At 34.3% G+C, this 19,148-nt stretch overlaps 2 protein-coding genes across 2 annotated transcripts; both read left to right on the forward strand.

Annotated features, from left to right (window-relative positions):
- Positions 1–1,343: 1,343 nt before the first annotated feature.
- LOC113495161 lies at positions 1,344–12,265 on the forward strand. Its single transcript, XM_026873769.1, has 8 exons — positions 1,344–2,540; positions 2,839–2,929; positions 3,180–3,330; positions 3,677–3,918; positions 7,797–7,889; positions 8,591–8,766; positions 9,496–9,616; positions 11,760–12,265. Exons 1-8 carry the CDS (start codon positions 2,254–2,256, stop codon positions 11,919–11,921), a joined length of 1,323 nt encoding a protein of 440 aa, XP_026729570.1. The 5' UTR covers positions 1,344–2,253; the 3' UTR covers positions 11,922–12,265.
- Positions 12,266–15,856: 3,591 nt separating this feature from the next.
- Positions 15,857–16,770, forward strand: LOC113494855 (endocuticle structural glycoprotein ABD-4-like). The gene is made up of 2 exons (XM_026873358.1): positions 15,857–16,003; positions 16,272–16,770. The coding sequence occupies exons 1-2, from the start codon at positions 15,992–15,994 to the stop codon at positions 16,665–16,667; spliced, it is 408 nt and encodes a 135-aa protein (XP_026729159.1). The 5' UTR covers positions 15,857–15,991; the 3' UTR covers positions 16,668–16,770.
- The last annotated feature ends 2,378 nt before the right edge of the window (positions 16,771–19,148 follow it).

Raw genomic sequence — 19,148 nt, forward strand, 5'->3', positions numbered from 1 at the left:
GAAGGCACGTTAAATTGTGGGTCCCGGCTGTTATTCCTACATCTTTTACAGTCGTTACAGGTAGTCAGAAGCTTGAAAAAAAAGTCTGACAGCCAGTCTAACCAAGGGGTATCGTGTAGCCCAGGTAACTGGGTTAAGGAGGTCAGATAGGCAGTCGCTCCTTGTAAAACACTGGTACTTAGCTGAAACCGGTTGGACTGGTAGCCGACCCCAACATAGTTGGGAAAAGGCTAGGCCAATGATGTGATTATTTCTTACTAAAATAATTTGTGACAGCCGATTTTTAACACAAGTCGACATCAAATTCAAAAAGTCGTCACCCGCATGTGGGTACGACTTGCCGCGGCGAACGCTGCTTAATCATTGCTGTCACACAAACAGTTTGGCGGTCCTTGCTAATTTGAACTTCAAGCTTCTTTATAACGAGAACAGAAAACAATAAGCTGTAGTTATAGTAATTAATTAATACAATCAGCTCGTGAGAAGTAAACACGAATTTAATTACAAGATTTGCTGTAATGTAATACAACGAGCATTATATTATGAAATCAATGTATTTGGGTATATTTATGATATCGTTACAACGTTTTATACGAACAATTGTATGAACCTTTTGACTTGGTAGTACCAAGTCTCGTTTTTTAATAAAATATTAACATATGGTATGGTAAGGTAAATATTTGGCCCCAGCACTTAGCTGGAGATATATTCACAATAGCTAAAAATAGTATAAGCTATACCTATTAGCAGTTCCGTTCCATCCGCTCTTGCCCATGGGATCGCCCGCTGAAAATCGAAAATGATCCCACTTGAAGATAAAATCGGCATAAGTATGCTTTAATATGTGCAAATCCTGGTTATAAACTATCTGTGAACCAAGTTTCATCTAAATCCGTTCAGTGGTTTTTGCATGAAAGAGAAACAAACATCAGTCAAAAGATACATCTATTTTTATACATACAAACTTCGCGTTTATAATATTTAGTAAGATAGTATGCAACTACAAAATGCTAACAGGCAATATTCTACGATTTCCGTCAACAATGTTATAGACTTGATTTACAGACTAGTGTTTTAAATGTACAACGAGTATAAAATAACAAGTAAAGTGAATACAAAAAAGAAGCCAATAATACATAATTAAATCTTTAAGCAGTCTTAATAGTTACAGTACTTATTACACCCGAGTACAAAGACTTAATTCAGAGATCCGCAATGTTGTTCTCAAAAAACTACGATATACGTAATTAGTTCGTTAATGTTGATGTAACTACGTAAATTAATTGACAAGATTAGTATCTTTCGGAAAAATAGAAGAAACCGGGTATTTGGCCTTCATTAATGAATGATGATTGCAGACGTACAAAGTGTACCAACTCGTAATTCGGTGTGCATTGGTATTAAGCAGGCTTTGAATGAACGGCTCCGGGAACTTTAGTTTTAACTTGTACACAAAATGACTGAATGTACGAGTAATGTACTTGTCAGATGTTATTGTATGTAATAAGCACATACGCTTCGATCATTTAGGCTAGGCATAAGCCCTAATGAAATTAGAATTTTTTTAGTACTGTATTTCTATTTGCTGTTACTGCTATTAGTTTTGACTTTAACCTATTGCCTTCTTACCCCTTTTTAATTGAACCATAAGTGATAGTTTTTGATAAAACAATGACAAGTGTACCTTCTTGTTAACTAGAAACAACAAGCACCTTCTATTACAATAATCATTAACTTGTCATCGAACACTCAACGTTTAAGGAATTCCTGCACGACGGAGGTACCGCCACACAGACAGACCACCCATCCATTATTCTGCAATGCAATTAGGTTAGTTGATGTTTTAAGGTACCTGAACCTCATAACATTTACTATAATTTTGACTTAAAATTACTAAATGATTTCAAACATCGTGTTCGTGTTGAGCTTTGGTGAATACTCGCAACTATAACTCGGTTAATAACAGCTGGTGGGTTAAAGAGACGTGTGTAGCACTCACGTTTGTGCGATGGCACAACAAAAAATATCAGCATTCAGTTACCCTGCCCCTTATAAATGGAATACTGAGATCCCACGCTAACAGTAGCACTTGGAGTACAACGAGCGCAGTCCGATTTGAGCCATTGTTAAAAGCTTGAGGTAACTAGACGATGTTGTTACTTGTACTTTGTCTAAACACAAAATAACTGTGCAGTCATCGCAAGAAGTCACTTTTATATCGTAAGAAAAATGACCAGCTTTTAATTTTTCAGAATGTTACGGCTCATCAGTTCCTTGTTGGTGTTCAGTGCTCTCTCTGCAGCATTCCCGTTCCCCATCCCAGCGGCTCCTGTGATCCCCCCGCTGCCAGTGATTCCGACGAAGTTCCCTTTCGTGCCGGGAGCGACGCCGATAATACCGGGAGCGGTTCCATTCGCCCCAGTCGCCAGGCCTGCACTTCCGGGGCTGAACAATCCATACTACAACTATGCAGGAGGCCCAGCTGTTCCGATTGTGACGTATTCGAGTGAGCATGGTTTAGATGGGACTTACGCATTTAGGTATGTAAAAGTCAGTAATTCTGAATATGTTAAGTATAAATTGTGCCATTTTAAGGACTCGATGACATTTTAGTTTAAGCCGTGTTTTCTAAGGTGTTGTAAAAATTAATGACAAATCTGTGGGATCAGATTGAGGAATTGAGACCATTTCTGTTAATCAATGAATGTTTGCGAAGATGTTTACAACATTTGAATAAGCTTATTATATACTAAGCTGAGGCTTTTTTCCCGCGAGAAACATTTGTAACTCTGCAACATAAAATAATTTAATTAAGTTTCTTCACTTTGTCTTTTTTAGTTTTTCTACTGCTGATGGGAAGCAGGCTCAGGAAAGTGGCTACCTTAAAGATGCTTACATTGACAACAGTGGCAATCCACAAGGAACTCAGGTTTGTTACACCATCATATTAACTAGGCTTACTGGGATTTTTCCGAAGGATTACCGCGGCCCCGGTACACAAAGGGCAAAAGAAGGAATGTGAGTGGGTTTTAGTCAGTAAAAGTCTGACACTCAACTATAACATACATTTATTCTAAACATCAATAATACCGTCATAAGCGAGGTCGACATTATTAACATGAAAATGATCGCAATAATTAAATATTACTTTTAAAATTCATATTCGATTTTTTTTACAGGTAGTTCAGGGCAGTTATGCTTACGTTGCACCCGATGGTACACCGATACAAGTCAGCTACGTAGCCGATGAAAACGGTAATTGTTTGGAAGTGTCAATAAAGAAAATTTATCCCCACCCTCAGATACTACTTGATCCGAGATACTGGATTTAACATTAGTGTAATCATAGCTTTTTTTGTTGCTTAGTCTACAATAGCCCGCTGCATATGCATCTCTACCACTCTTTACTCTGTGCAGTATATTATTATCTCAGTCTTTGATGCAAACACGCTATATCATATCTCATATGCTCACCATTGCAATCCTTCAAAACCAGTACATCTTCTAAATCAACAACGAAAACTACCTAACACTTAAGCTTGGTATGTCCCTGGGATACGATGTCCAATCTTGGCACCCATATACCTATAGAATTTAATAAGAAGTAGTAAATAGGATGATCACATATGCATTATTTGATGATAAATATTCTTCAAATTTAATTTATTTGGTACAGGTTTCAGACCATCAGGCGTGCATATCCCAGCCGACGGGCGAGCCACGGCACCCATCTTCGATAAGGCTAAACAAATCTTCGACCCATCTTACAACCGATACGACCCTTACTACAACCGCAACAAAATAAACACATACGGACAATACAACAACAGGGCCTATGATCCCAGATATCCCTACGACCCTGCAAAGTACAATCCCTATTACAATAACTATAAACCATACGAAATTGCTGGACAAAACGTGAATGAGGCTAAGAAGGATTAAACGAAGAATTTGAGACACCCGAATCAAAAGTAAATGTTGTCAAAATGAGATTGTCTATGTATTATTTTAAATAAAAGCTAGGAAAAAAGATGTCTATTATTTTTGATATTTGTTAATAATAAATTAAAATGATGGATACCTTTATATCTGGATAGCCGGTCAAATCGCCAAAACCACTGTCGCAGGTTCGATCCCCGGTTAGGATAAATCCATATTTATGGAATACACATTTGTAGGTACATCGTCCACAAAGTAGTCTTATTTGAATAAATTACTTTAGAATTTGGAAAAACATTTACATTTTCTTTAGAAATTTAACAACAACCCAAAAAGTCACATGTACCTAACATATGATTTTTTCCAGATTTCCAGACAAATATATTTTATTTTCATGTTTCGTTTGTATACATAAAGAATTATTTACAGGAATATTATTGCAAGTGTCGTAAGGCAATCAAAATGGCGATGGAAATAAATACCCATAACAGTTCATAAGAAATACATAATTTATGAGACGGATTGTTAAGATAATTGATGCTTCTTCAGGGTTTGAAAACGGCCTTCCCTTTTTATTTTAATTAAGTATTAGTACTGTTAAGGAAGCAGCGAAATTCAAATATTTGTTGTTTGAGGTTACAATTGTAGGATTTAGAAATTTATCCTTACATAATTATACACCGTTCTTGCAGAAGGATTCAACATAAATAGAACCGTTGATCGATTTACAACAGGGCGATATACCTAATTATTTAGTGAGGATATTCTAAGGGAAATCTGATGGCTGATTTTATTTTATTTTTTATTTTATTATAAAGGTTCTTCAACGACTTATTCACTATAACATATTACATAGACAACTAGTAGGTACATGGATAATCATGGTGAATTTGACACTTAAAGAAGAACACAGCTTAAACATAAATAAACTATACAACTATGAGATCTGTTTCAATTAAAAATTTGGAAGATAATATGACGTACTTTACTCTGTTTTAGAACAACATTCTTTAATAAGCTAGGAACACTTCTTTATCAGTTAACAATGGGTAATTGATCAATGTACTATCAGCAATTCAAGTAACTACAAATCAAACATATTATATAGAAGTTAGGAATTATGAGAAAAAAGATTGTAGATGTACACAACATCTACAATCTTTTTGTGTGTTACAATCTTAAGTGGAAAGTTGAAAGTTATGAGGCCTACCTTTTTTATTATATTTATTTAACCAATTTAGAACACAAGCAACTAAGTTACACATCAAACGAAAAAGGTTTTTTATGTGGCTTTGGTACTTAGACAAGTTACAATTCTCCGAGTGCTAATGCTGAAGAATCGCTCAAATACATTTGACTACTAAGTATAGACTGTCAAGTCAAAGTTAAGTCTAGTTGAAAAGAATGTATTTCCCATGGGTTTATAATTTCAATTCCAATTAAATGCTACATTATGGTCTTCATGCGCCTTGTAAAATTTAAACCAAACGTTCTGGCTAAAGCTGGATTTTAATTTGATTAGAATCACTGAATAAATATGTTCTACTAGCTTTTCGCCCGCGGCTTCGCCCGCGTGGATGTCGGTTATATAGCGATTCCAAGAGAACTCTTCAAAAGTCCGGGATAAAAACTGTCCTATGTTCTTTCTCAAGGTCAACTCTATCTCTGTACCAAGACAGAAAGACAGTTACTTTCGCATTTATAATATTAGTAGGGAAGTAGGGATTCTATTCTATTTCATTATCTAAGATATTTTAACGTGCAGAACCAAACTACCTACAGCAACCGATTATTGGGTGGCACTAAGTAACACAATTTCACCAAAATGCTTACACATTTAATTTCGTGTTCATTTATGTTCAAGCATTTTTATGCTCATGTTACCTGTCATAACTTTAAAAGAAGTACGAATGTAGCGAGGCGTGCGGTAGTGATCAATTCTGATTTTTATGATTTTAAGCACCTTCGAATCATTGAAGCCGTAACAGTAGTTACGTGTAAATATAGGTTGGAACCTACTTTTGTTAAGTAGTTTTCTTTTTTCTGTTGACGACTAATCTTAGAAGTTAGGTTGTAACCCCAAGAAGTTTTGAGTAGAAAACTATTTTAGTGTCTTTTGTAGTTTTCCTTTATATGGTTTATTAAAGATAGTCATTTTATAAAAGATGAAATTAAAACAAGCTACTAGAGCTTCTTGAATACAAAAGGCGTCGAAAACCGGTCGTTTTAACATGCATTATCATAATTACAGGCCCTTGAGTAGTAACTTACACAGATACAATAAAACGTTTTCGGATGATTTATTGAAATGGTTTCATTTACATAATTATTATATTCTGGTTAAAATTCATCTTGGACGAATAGAACAGAATCGTGCAGGAAGTGTTGTGTGTCACTAAGATTAAAAATATGTGATAAAAACTAAGGAAAACATATTTATTGTTAAATTTTGATTCATGAGAAATCATTTAGTGTAAAACATAAAAAAGTTTCCACTTGTAGTACTAAACTTTCACATGTAATTTTGAATATTTTAGGGATCCCTTTCTCTTTAAGCAAGCTTTTATTGATAGAAGTATTAAAATGACATTGCGTAAAAATAATAGACAACATAAAGTATAAGCCTTAAGGAAGGATCCTAGTCCTAGCCTTTTCCCAACTATGTTAGGGTCTGTTTCCAGTCTAACCGGATTCAGCTAAGTGTTTTACGAGCAGCGACTGCGTTTCTAACCTCCTTAACCAAGTTACCTGGGCAACACGATACCCACTGAATTAGACTGGAAGACGGCACTTAGCAAGTGGCGTTTTGAAATACCTTTTTCTCTATTTCTACATTTTGATGGCAAAGATGGCATGACACTAAGGGTCATTTGCCATGTGTTGATTTTGAAAACTGTCATCAATCTCAGATTATTAAGGATGTAGGACTCTTCAAAATAGAGGAAAATCTAGCAAAAATCCAAGAAAGAAAATAGTAGCATTCGGCCAGTTACCGTTGACATAATCTATTCATCCTCAGCCTTTGTTCATCAGCGGACTATGGCGGGCTAGTAAAAGGATGATGTAATTAATTTGGTAAAGAACTGTTATTCGGCAGGCCGCGTTGCACTTGACCGGTTTTTTGCTTTTAAATCTTGTTGAAGTATGTCACAAGTAAGATGCGACTGGTTTCTGAGATCCGCCGCACTGATGCGCCTAAGAGTTAAGGTTAACTTTATGAGACGGGTTACATAATGTGTTTTATTCTTTGAATTGTTCTCAACTTTCTTGGGTACCGCTGGAGTATTTGAGATCCTTTGCGGTTAACTTTTTATGCTGTGTTGTTTATCCATATATATATTTTTTTCCACTAACAGACTTCAAAACCGTTTCTAATGGCCATGTCTATAATCGACAGAATTGATATTCAATTAAAATTGTGCAGATGCACTTTGGCTGTTTTTGTGCATTTAATTTGGTTATGAGTAAAACCCCCCAAACAATATGCTGTGGACATCGTTTAGTTATAGATGCTAATAGCAATAATATATAGAAATAGTTTCCTATCGAAAATATACCATTTCTGTAAAACACAAACTTCATTTTAAGGTTACCAAGACCATTTACCTAAAGCAAAATGTGTAGTAGTACCTATTAAATTAATTAATTTAAATTTCATGCAAAACATAATTTCCAATTTCACCGTTGCTTATCTGATCAGCATTTAAGCCTTATCACTAAGAGTATTAAGTTCTTATTGAATCGTTTCTCGCGATGTCACGACTCAATAAGGGACGTTGTCCTTCATTGTACACTTGATCATAAAATATATACAGAATCCACTTGGATGAGTGTTGCGACAAAAGTTTTCGGTATAAATACCGGGGGTGAGTACAAACTGCATCATTGCATTGCTTTTGTATTACAAGCAAGTGTCTTGGAACTTCACCCGGTGCAACATGAAGTGTGTTGTAAGTTGAAGTTTTCTAAAGTTTTTTTTTAATTTAAAGTTATGTGAAAAAGTAAGTTTTCATGTTTACTTTCTGAGTGGTCAAGTGATGTGTCAGTTTTTTTTTAAATTTTAATACTATTTGGTAACCTGCATTTTTACAAATATTTCTAATTAATTAATATGTTTCTTTCTTCAAAATTTATGAAAAGCTCAGCGAAAAGAGTGCCATTCAAAATAGATTATAAGTTGATTGTATGAGTTATGTAATTTCGTAATTCAGTTTTGAAAAATACAAAAGAAACCTAGTTCAAGTCTAAACATTATACAAATTAGCTACATGTAGAGAGTGCCTATTACTAACATGTCGTAGTAGTCTAGCGGTTAGCGGATCTGTACGCACGCTTTGCAGATTCGACCCCAACACAAACTAAGTGCCAATGCATTTTATATACTCTATTAATAATACTTTTCTAAGACATCACTGGTGATCGGTAAAGGAAAACGTCGTAAGGAAACCTGATTTCTAAATATTGGAATCTGCAATCACCAAATCGGATATTTTGGAGAAGGCATTGTTGTGGTTTTATATTTTATGGAGCACGAATAGATTAACCTAAGATTATTACATCGATCTAGGTTAACAATATCCTTCTTAATAACAAAGCTTTTAGTAGCTCTCCATAGCTAGCCTGTAATAATTAACATTAGTTTTGTCTTTAGTTCCTTCTGGTAGTTTTGGTGGGCGCAGCGTACGCTGACGTCAGCGGCTTCCAGCCTTTCCAACAGCAGACGCTTTACCAGCAACAGCCGCAGCAGCAAGCGCAGTACACGACGGAGCCCATCCCCATTATAAGGCAGGAACAAATCCTCAACCCTGACGGCTCTTATAAATGGAGGTGAGTAATAAGTATACCCTCTAAAAAACTACAGCCATCATCCATCATCCTAGCCTTTTACCAAATATATTGGGATCGGCCTCTAGTCTAACCGGCTGCAGTTAAAATAGAAAATGGAAAATTTTCATGATTACCCCTTTCAGAAATCCCTTAATTAAACTTTGAGAAATACCTGCCCATTAACATTTGTGATGTTAAAGGATGTGTTTAATAGGGACGACGACAATTTTTTTTCTGAATGTTCGTCTTGTATTGTTATTAATGATAAGGATACGTATTTTTTAATTTGCCGTAAAACAAATGGTTCAAAATGCAGTGGAAGGAACTTACGCGTCTACTTACGTGACGCCTCTATGTAAATATTACGATGTCGTTACGTCACAAGACGATTTAGGGCCGATTTTTCAATCGTCAGTTAACTTCTATCTGTGGAATAAATATGGCCGTTTGGCATATTTTCCATACAAAACATCAAACATTCGTCAGATAAAAGTTATTTGGGAGAGGGCTCCTAAACCTTAAAGAGCGTATCTGTGTTAATTTTTATTAAAATATTTTTTCTTTTTGATACTTACCAATTGTCCTTTTAATTAGATGTCATTTTTTTTGTTGTCAGGAGCATTTTTTTTTATTCCAAGAACCCTTGGTTTAGGTTTAATTAATTGTATGCCTATTCAGCAATATGTTATGTACTTCATTCATTTGTCACCTGCTTTTGTCCTATTCCAGTTACGAAACCGGTAACGGCATTTCGGCAGAGGAGCAGGGGTATGTGAAGAACCAGGGTGTTCCTGAACAAGAGGCGCAGGTCGCCCAGGGACAGTATCAATACACTGCGCCCGACGGACAGGTAAAGACATCCACTTATTAGTTATTTTTAAATAAAAAACGAAACAAAAATAGTGCATTACAAAATGTTGGTGTACCGGATTCGCCCGCTGTTAAATTTGTTTCGGGCGAATATGCCCCTAAAAAATATTCAAACCTAAGACTACTAAGCCAAAAAACAAGTGACGCGTGAAGAGTGACGATAGTTTTTTTCCCAACGCCGCCAATGAAGAAGTTTCACTTCAAAAACTATTTGAATCACAATTGTGGAAATTTTTATGATTATAAAAGTGTGAGATATAAAATTTAATCATTTTAATCAATTCATCCGGCATTTAAGCATGACGAGTTTAGTTTTGAAGCATTTATCATGTAGATACGGTGACAACGTTGTTTTATAAGTTTTTTTTAGTAACTTGTACTTCCTTACTTCACCGTCCATTAGTAAAAAAGTCCATGAACTGTTTAGACTTCACAAACAATATAAAATTTATTGCGATTCAGACTACCAAAATTATTAAAAGCTTTTAATTTGAGTATGTAAAACCGAATTCTATCACGAATGTAAAATTTTTGTTTAATAATCCAATAGATTTTCGGCTTGATAACTCTTCAACTTGTTACTGATATGAATCAGTGGGTCATAAAAATTGGATTTAAGCTAACAGGAAAACGTATTTTTTTAAATAGGTAGGCAAATAATATAAACGATTTTAATAATGATAGAGTAGAATACAAATTAGGCATGTAGACTGGTTTTCAAATTTAAATTAACCAACGCTTTTAGAATTTTATATCTGGTTGAACTAAAACGTTTCTATGCTCGTTGAATTTGTATTTGACTTATCATTTTTTGTTCCTATTGTTTGGGTAACTATTGCTATAGCTGACTATGGGTTTTAAGTTGCGCATACGCCTAACGTATTCGGAAGAGCAAAGTTCCCTGCTTGAGGTTTTTGTATGCAACGCCAGCTAATCAATAATAGTTACTTTAGAGTAACTTTTTGCTATAATACGGTAGATGGCGCCACGATCGCTTGTTTTTTTATGTGAGAACAAGTCTGGAGAGGTTAAGTAGTATGTTTAGATTGATCTAATTCTAATTGCTTAGTTTTAGGGCACCTTGAAGTGCAACAAATAAAAAGCGCCTTAAATCTGGCATTTGGTACTAAAAAAGTTCGAGTCATACTGAGGGAACTATAGGCTCCGTGCAAGTAGGCCAAAGAACAATAAATCGAGGGAGTTTTAAAACATTAATTATGTTATAAAATAATGCGATTTGTCACCCACCAATAAATTGATGACCTTAACTAACGTTGCTAAACGTAAGCTTCAAATTTTAATACGTGTTTTATGAAAACCAGTAAAGGTTTAGCAAAATCTACTTATTTGAAAATAATGTATTTACTAAACCAGGTTCGGTTTATATACCTAGTTCTGTTTTTCTCTTTGATTCGATTCTCGATTTGGTCGAACGAGATCTAGTAGCGGGGGCATTCGTGAAATACAACTCGATTCCATCGGAAGAGAGCCTACTGATCTTTAATCAATTTTGTTCCGAAAATTCCGGAACTTCAAGCCTTGTGCTAATCATATTATCCTTGTATATAAAGGCTGCAAGTCCGGATAGGTCGATGCGACTGAACAAATAGTGTAAAGGTCTTGAATACCAAACAACGACAAATTAATCAAGCAAACGGACAAGGCGCCGTTGAGAAACTGCCGTGTTTGAACAAGTATGTGATAAATCAAACATAGTGATGACGAAATAGTTCTTCTAACAATCATACATTATTGCAGGATTATGCTCATATAATATACAGTTTTGTTATTAAATATTATATTTTTATTACTTAAACATGTCATAAATTGAAATAATGGATACCTTAAGGGCATGGCATATTAATTATTACCTTTGTTGGTCAAGGAAATTAAGTGAACTTTTGAATTTAATTCTGAATTACACAGCCGAGACATTTTCTATTATGTGTACGTGATAAAATACAAACAATATACTATAATATACCTGATGGGAACCTGATTCATAAAATTATTATGATTGAATTACAGACAAATTGGAAAAAAGGCAATATCTTAATAAATTCGACCTTAAAATCGAAATTCAGCAAACTACTGGAGTAACTTCAATATTATTATTTTTTTAGGTGATTCAGCTACAATACTTAGCTGATGAAAATGGATTCCAGCCTCAGGGAGCTCACATTCCCACTTCGCCGCCCATTCCTCGAGAGATCCAGGCCTCTCTTGACCACCTGGCCACCCTGCGCCCGCCGACCCAAGAAAATCGAGAATACATCAGAACCTAGAGATAAAATACATCGCATAAAACAATTGAATCCAAGGCCTGTAGACAAAATTGTATTTTCCGAGTTCTAACGCTGATGAATCGATCAAATGTATAGAACAGACAAATCGAACTCACATCACTTTTCGAAAAGAAATGTTTACCCTATACATTTGATGTTTTCAATGCGTTTTCCATTTAATACTAAATTGTCTAGGCCCAGATAGAAAAGCATTCTTGTTAAAAAAAATAAGGAAAAAAATACAAAAAAAGATATTACATACAATACCTATTAGTTAAGTAATAAGTTGTTAGGCTAGTTATATTTTTATGACTTTTGCATAATATATTGTGGTTTCATGTTAAGTGTATTTCGTTTTATTGGAATTTCTATTAGAACTGGTTTACATCTTAAAACCTGATTAAACTGGATTATGTTTTTAAACTTGACCCTCAATTCTGATAATATTTATCCGGTGTAGAAAAAAACACTTTCGGTGGTGTAAATAATCGTAATCATGTTCTTTTATCTTTAATTGAATCGTTTTTCAGCCGCCTTCAGTATTTTAAATACAATTTTGTGCTAACATGTAGAACAAACATCGATTGCTTAAACGAATTAAATGAAAATTAGGTTACCTCCAATTAAAAATCGTTTATTTTGATCTAGTAATTTTATTGCTTAATTAAAAGATTACACATTTGACTAATCATGAACAAGGTTATAAGTATAATTGCACTGATTACTTGGCTAGTAATCTGTCACTCGTAATTACACCCTTCATTGATTTTAATTATTTTAAATATATCTTACGTTTAATTATTCGAATACGCCTTTTGATTTTTGCGTTTAGCTTAAAGCCTTTTTATATCTCTTGTTTTAGATTTTGTCTCACGATACTAAAACTTTAATAATAAATATTGAGACAGGCTTATGTTTTAATCAAACAACAGTGAATCAATGTATCGTTTAATATTGCTTAAATTTATTTAAATAAGGAATGATTTATTCTATTTAAACATTATTAATTGGTTAACAAGTGTTCGGCTAGGTATAACATTTATTTTGTCAGAGAGATTTATTTTCGTATCGTAAGCGTTGATTTAGTGTTTAGCCCATATTAATTTACGATTAGAGTAATGTTGTTGCAGTATGAATTGTATTGTGAACTGCATGTGAGTCCAATTCTAAGCGACCGAAGTTCGTTTGGCGCGACCCCTTGCTCAACAACCGGTCGGTTCACTTTCCCCGCAACGCCCGTGTCAAGGTCGCTCGACCGACGCATCTACATGCTCCAAACGAGTAGAAAAACTCCGAGAATCCCCGAAATACACCATAATTATAGTAACATATACCATCGTACCTAAAATAGCTCCGAAGGCTATCGGTACCTTGTAAATTTTAAAAATAAAGGGCTTTTACTAAACAACATTATAATAATAATGTTCTGTTTTAAATTTAAAGCTGAACTTTATTCGTTTCTTAAATAGTACACATCAATTTAAAAAAATATATGAGTGTGAGACACACTTAACTGGTATTGTTTCCGTCCGTTGCTATGCTCATGTATTTATTCTTAACATTTAAAATACATGTTTTCTACTTATGCTAAAATCTGATCATGCCTGGCGCACGTGCTTACTTCGTCTAAGATGGAATACAATTTGTTGAGGTTATCGTAGGCATTAAGTAAAGTAGGCACTGCTGAAAATAAAACCAGAAATGTTCATTTAATTAATACGGACCTTTGAAACGACATATTGTTCTGTAGAATTATTTAAGCCATTTTTATATCCTGTTATGAAAAAAATATTATTACAATAATCACAGGTTAATTATACACATTTCTTAAAATGTCGTGACACAAAATTAAAATTAAACAAAATTATGATCGTTATGGTAATACATTATTGTGTTAGTAAAGTGTTAAAGCGATAGTCATATTAGCAAATGTTTATGATTGTAGAATTTGTAGAGATGAATTTAAACATCGTAAATTTTAGCACTTTTGGGGAGAAAATATGCGATTTCGGATAGTACTTTATGTAAATAGCTTTGTTTGGCCACTCAAAAATTATATTTTTTTTTGACTAAATGCCAAACTTTCTATACTAGAAATTACTTTCTCGAGCGTAGTCAGTCATGTAGTGTTCCAGTTTTATGGATTCCACTTTGTCGGTCTACCGATCCATTTTACTGGGTAAAAATCCCGCAGCAAGACTTATTGTTGTACTTGTAATCAACTATCAATGATCATACAAGTATGAAGTCTGTACTAACGGCCTTACGTGCTTTCCGTTTTTACTTTTATTTAAATGAGAGTGTCAGTTCAATAATAACGCGCTAAAATATCTTCTTTCAAATTACAGGCACAATAAATATGGCACAAAATATCTAACGTAGTTAAATTATAAGTGTTACGTAGAAGGCAATGTGCAAAAGCTCCGTAATCACATATAGACACCCGTAGGCCTCCTCTGCCTAATGAGAGAGTGCGGCAATAACAGAAACAGCCTGAAGACATTCTATTCAATATAGTTTATACAATATGATTGACTTATGAGATACGTTTGTAATCGTTTATTGTCCGTATACCTATTCATAACGACTACCATGGAATTAGTTTCATAATATAAGTTAGTTTCATAATAGGAGGCAGCCATTGATACGATGTCTTATGATTTATGATACAGTTTTTGTCTGATAATTGTAATCTTTAGAAAGTTTGTCTCGTAGGTTAATGCTAGCTTATAATACAAGAAGTACTTTATCAATTTGAAAGTGAAACCTAATTGCGTGTCAAATTTTGGTTTCTTACTCAAATTTTTAAAGTTAGACTAGACTATAAGTATCAATTTACTATTAGTATGTACTCGACAATTGAAAATTGAAAGGAGAAAATATTTAGCTTTTGCAAATTGATCAAATGTATGTAAGTGGCACGGACGGCTTAAGTTTTGAGGAAAACGTGTGCTCTTTAGAACAGATCTTCGCAAAATTGAATGAATGGGGATCGCAAAAAGTAACTGTACGGCAATCACTTTATGACATTTATTGGTTCAAATATAGAAAAGAAACGTAAAGTAGGAATTATTTGAACTTCAGTCAATTTACCAAAAATTAACAAACATTTTTAATTGAAAGTTAATAAAATGGTAAAATATGTCATTTATATTCATGTTGAATTTGACTTCTAATATTTTTTTGGACACTTATTTCTTTGTTATGTCAAACTATTTTACACAAACTACTTGCGTTAATCCCTAATGGGTAATCAATTGCTTATTTAACCTGATTTGATATTGAGCAATGTCAGTAATCTAAAAAAAATGATTCTTACTGTATGTTAGACTTCAAGCAGTATAGGATTAACTTACGTTTAGATAAAAGAGGATACATGAATTAACGACGCTAAAAACTTGACTAAAATGCGTCATCATAATAATATGACCATTAATATGGGTTTTGCTTCATCGTTTACTTCTTCGAGGTAGTAAGCGTACAAAATATGGCTCTCAACGTGTCATTGAAGAAATTCCGCTGTCACGCACTCGCGTCGTGAACTTCACCTCGAAAATAGACGGGTCGAGTATGATAACATAATAATAGTAGTTTATTGCCTAATTCAAGCTAGTATAGTAAAAGATTAGTATACGCCGAATTAAGTAGCTTCGACTATTTTTTTTACAGAATTTTAAGTATGGATATCGAGCTCGTGCTAGTGTAGCCCCCGGTATGATAACGAGCAGCAACTGTGATAGATTCGGCCGTGGTAAGTGATACATTGTACGAACATAAATCTTTTAAGCAAACACTGCTCTTGCTTCTAAGGCCAGTACTGAACAAATGGAAACCCGTTAACTTTGTTGACAATCATTACGTCGTACCACCAAGTTGACATACACGAGGCGAGGTAATGCACCCAATGTTTACTTATTTCATAGATTTTGCGACATCACAATTCATTGTGAAACTAGGATGCAGGGAGGTGGTCAAATTTGACAACTATAAAACCTCAATTTTTCAGGACTGAAAGCATCAGTCGACAACAGTTACTACTGCTTGTTCCATCATCACCAAACATTACAAAAATGAAATCTATTGTAAGTGATTTGATTAATAAGTGCTAAAGAGTGTTTTTATTGTAACAAGTTCAGTGACAAAAATTGAATATTGTGCCGTGGTATATTGAGGATATGTAAATTTAGATGCAAAACGTTTATGTAGACACAACTATAAATTTAATTTGGCTGGTTTAATTCACGAATTATTCAAATAAATAATTAATTAAAGCAACAAATTAAATCGGACTGTCGTGTGCATTTTCCACATTTTTTTCTGAACTATAATAATGTAATTGTATTGTGACAGGTGTTGGCTTGCATGCTGGTCGCCGTGGCGTTCGCCGCCCCTCAAGACCAACCCACTTCTGAGCCCATCCCCATCGTGAAGGATGACAGCCAGATCAACGGTGACGGATCGTACCAGTTTGCCTATGAGACCGGCAACGGCATTTCTGCTGATGCCAAGGGGGAACTGAAGAAGGTCGGAGATGTCGACGCTCTGGTGGTCACTGGCGAGTACTCTTACCCCGGCGAGAACGGTGAAAAGATCCTGATCACTTACACCGCCGACGAGAACGGTTTCCACCCCCAGGGCGACAGCCTGCCCACCCCTCCCCCGGTGCCTGAAGACATCCAGCGCTCGCTCGACTACCTCGCCACCGCCGCTCCCCCTAGCCAACCCCCAAGCCAGCCCCAGCAATAGATTTCATATCGGCTGATGAACAATACTCATAGTCACTATTTATAGTGATGTGTAATTTATAATTTTTGTACCGAAAATAAAGCTAATCTAACACTCATTTAAATTTGTTATTTTTTATTTATCGTCCTAGATTCCATCAAACTGCTATATTCAGAGCTACTTTGCAGGTTGTAATAGCTAAAAAGCAAATTCAAGTTTCATAATTAAATATAATAAAATTAATACCTACGATGTAGACAGGAAGGGAAAAAACAAAATAACAACGTTCTTGTTCAAATGAATTGTACCACTTAAATATTTCCAAAATCAATACTCGAATAATCAATATTTGATTGAAATTGTATGGTTGTGTAATGCTTGTTGTTATCTTTTGCTAAACTAAAGGAAATCATGTTCAGCTAAATATATTTTAATTATCTGGTATATGCATAATTGCCTAGGTGATGAACTGTGCTAGACTCACTGATTATACTTGACATTTTTAAAATCGCTTAATTGGTGTAATCATATAAATCACCTGGTCCAGTCTTTTCTCAGTAAATGAACCCAATTAGCAAAAGAATTGTAGAATACAGATTACAAGTATTGATGTTATAAGGCAAATGGAGGAAGAAATAGTAAGATTAACTTTAAGATAATATTGGTAATTAAATAGAAAATATGCGGTACTTACCCTTAATAATTTAACAGTTAATGGTTGTATAAATTCCTATAAAATTAAATTAATTAATGCTTGGATCATTAATATAAATATAAATTGGACTTTCGAAGTGGTTTAATGTTTTATATCTCAAATTGGATATCATGTTTTAGGTTGTGTGTACACAGTAATAAAAATCATATAATAAAATAAATCATTAAAAAGAGGATCAATATTTCAAATACGTTTAATATTTAATATCGAAATAAAAAATATATATTAAACTGATCGGATCGATCGGATCGGATATTAGACTGATATATATGAAACGGAATCACATTTTTAACAATACACTCAGATACATTGGACACTTCACAACAAAATATAACGAAGTTCATGTCTTCACTTATAATAAAAAGTTCTCTGACAATCTTTACAAAGGCCTTTTCTCACCGCCTATTTCCTTAAATCAGCGTTAAATTACAATTGATAGATTTATCAAATGTCAAAAGCTTTGACCTTTAAGTTTCTAGGAAACAGTAGCTCACTACACGTAGGGATAGGACAGTCAGAGTGACTCGGTAGATTGATGACTTACAGCCCAGGCTTGGGTTTTACAATGTTAGATATGTCGTCACTTCAGGAGGTTGTTAACGTCTAAAGGAAACTCCGTCTTCAAAATATAAGTTAGGTCGGACTAGCCTTTTTTGCAGCTTTCGAGAGCCTTACTTTAACCCTCTACTCTACTATACTTTAACTACGATACGCAATGCAGCCTGCATAAATAACCAAAAATACCATCAAGCAAAAATACGTCGGCAATGTCAAAGTATTTAATTTTAGTGCCTTTGATGGTCGTCTAAAATTCGTTTATTATTGTGTACCTACGTTTGTCGTTCCACTGCATCTATAAGTTTCTAAAAATATTCTTGTTTGGCAATACAGTGAGCGAGTACCATGAGATGATATGTCAGTCACGAATTGTTGTTTAATATGTATAAATATATTAGAATGAATATACACGTTGATTTGTTAGCCAAGTTCGGATCTGCCCGACAAGGCCGCATTCAGACTATAGTAACAACAAATTATGAAAATTATTCCGTCTGCAATTTCTAGTATTACAAATATTTACAAATTCAGTAGAATTTCGGATGAAATAAAACCTTGTACTCAACGGAATAAGATATACTTTATCCTATCTGACATGACGGAAAATAAATCTATTGCATATTGTAAATAAATATGCCTTCTTTTGGTCTACAGTAAAACTTCGCATATTAAATCACAAATTATTAAAACTGACAGTACCCAATGTGCTTTGCCTCTGTGGTTGTTAACGAAATTTATACTAATGTAAATTATGTCAATAACAACATAAATTTTGATGACTATTATAATCAGTTTGTTTCTCAATCATTGTCAAAGTATTTGTTCATTGGAGACAAAGCAGCACCTTACTACCTTAAAACCTCGAACAAGGGAAAGGAAATATTAAAATTATCTAGTGATGAGCAACGGTGCGCTACTAATGTGTCAAAAGGTCATATCGCGAGGTGAATAAGGTTTTGAACGCGATTAGATACACAAAAATAACAGTAGGCTTTATTTTTTTATTACTAAGGAACAGATCCGTCTTCGTTTGGGTGTTTTAATTGGTGCAACAAATTTTTAATGATACCTGTTATAATTATCGGATCTCAAGAGTAACCTCTATTTGATCGCTAAGCTTTTGTGTGAATAAAAAGTAAAAAAAATACATTAGTAACGAATACGAATGACGCATGTTCCGATAGACGTGATAAGTGTAGTTATGGACTACAGATTATTGGTAATTGGCT

This window comes from Trichoplusia ni, chromosome 6, assembly GCF_003590095.1.
Source record: "Trichoplusia ni isolate ovarian cell line Hi5 chromosome 6, tn1, whole genome shotgun sequence".
In the NCBI taxonomy this organism is placed as follows: domain Eukaryota; kingdom Metazoa; phylum Arthropoda; class Insecta; order Lepidoptera; family Noctuidae; genus Trichoplusia; species Trichoplusia ni.

Excerpts from the sequence above, each read along its gene's own strand:
- LOC113495161 (XM_026873769.1), top strand. The coding sequence starts at position 2,254 with ATGTTACGGCTCATCAGTTCCTTGTTGGTGTTCAGTGCTCTCTCTGCA. Across the intron at positions 2,930-3,179 it reads GCAATCCACAAGGAACTCAG|GTAGTTCAGGGCAGTTATGC; the intron begins GTTTGTTACACC and ends TTTTTTTTACAG. Across the intron at positions 3,331-3,676 it reads TGATCCGAGATACTGGATTT|GTTTCAGACCATCAGGCGTG; the intron begins AACATTAGTGTA and ends TATTTGGTACAG.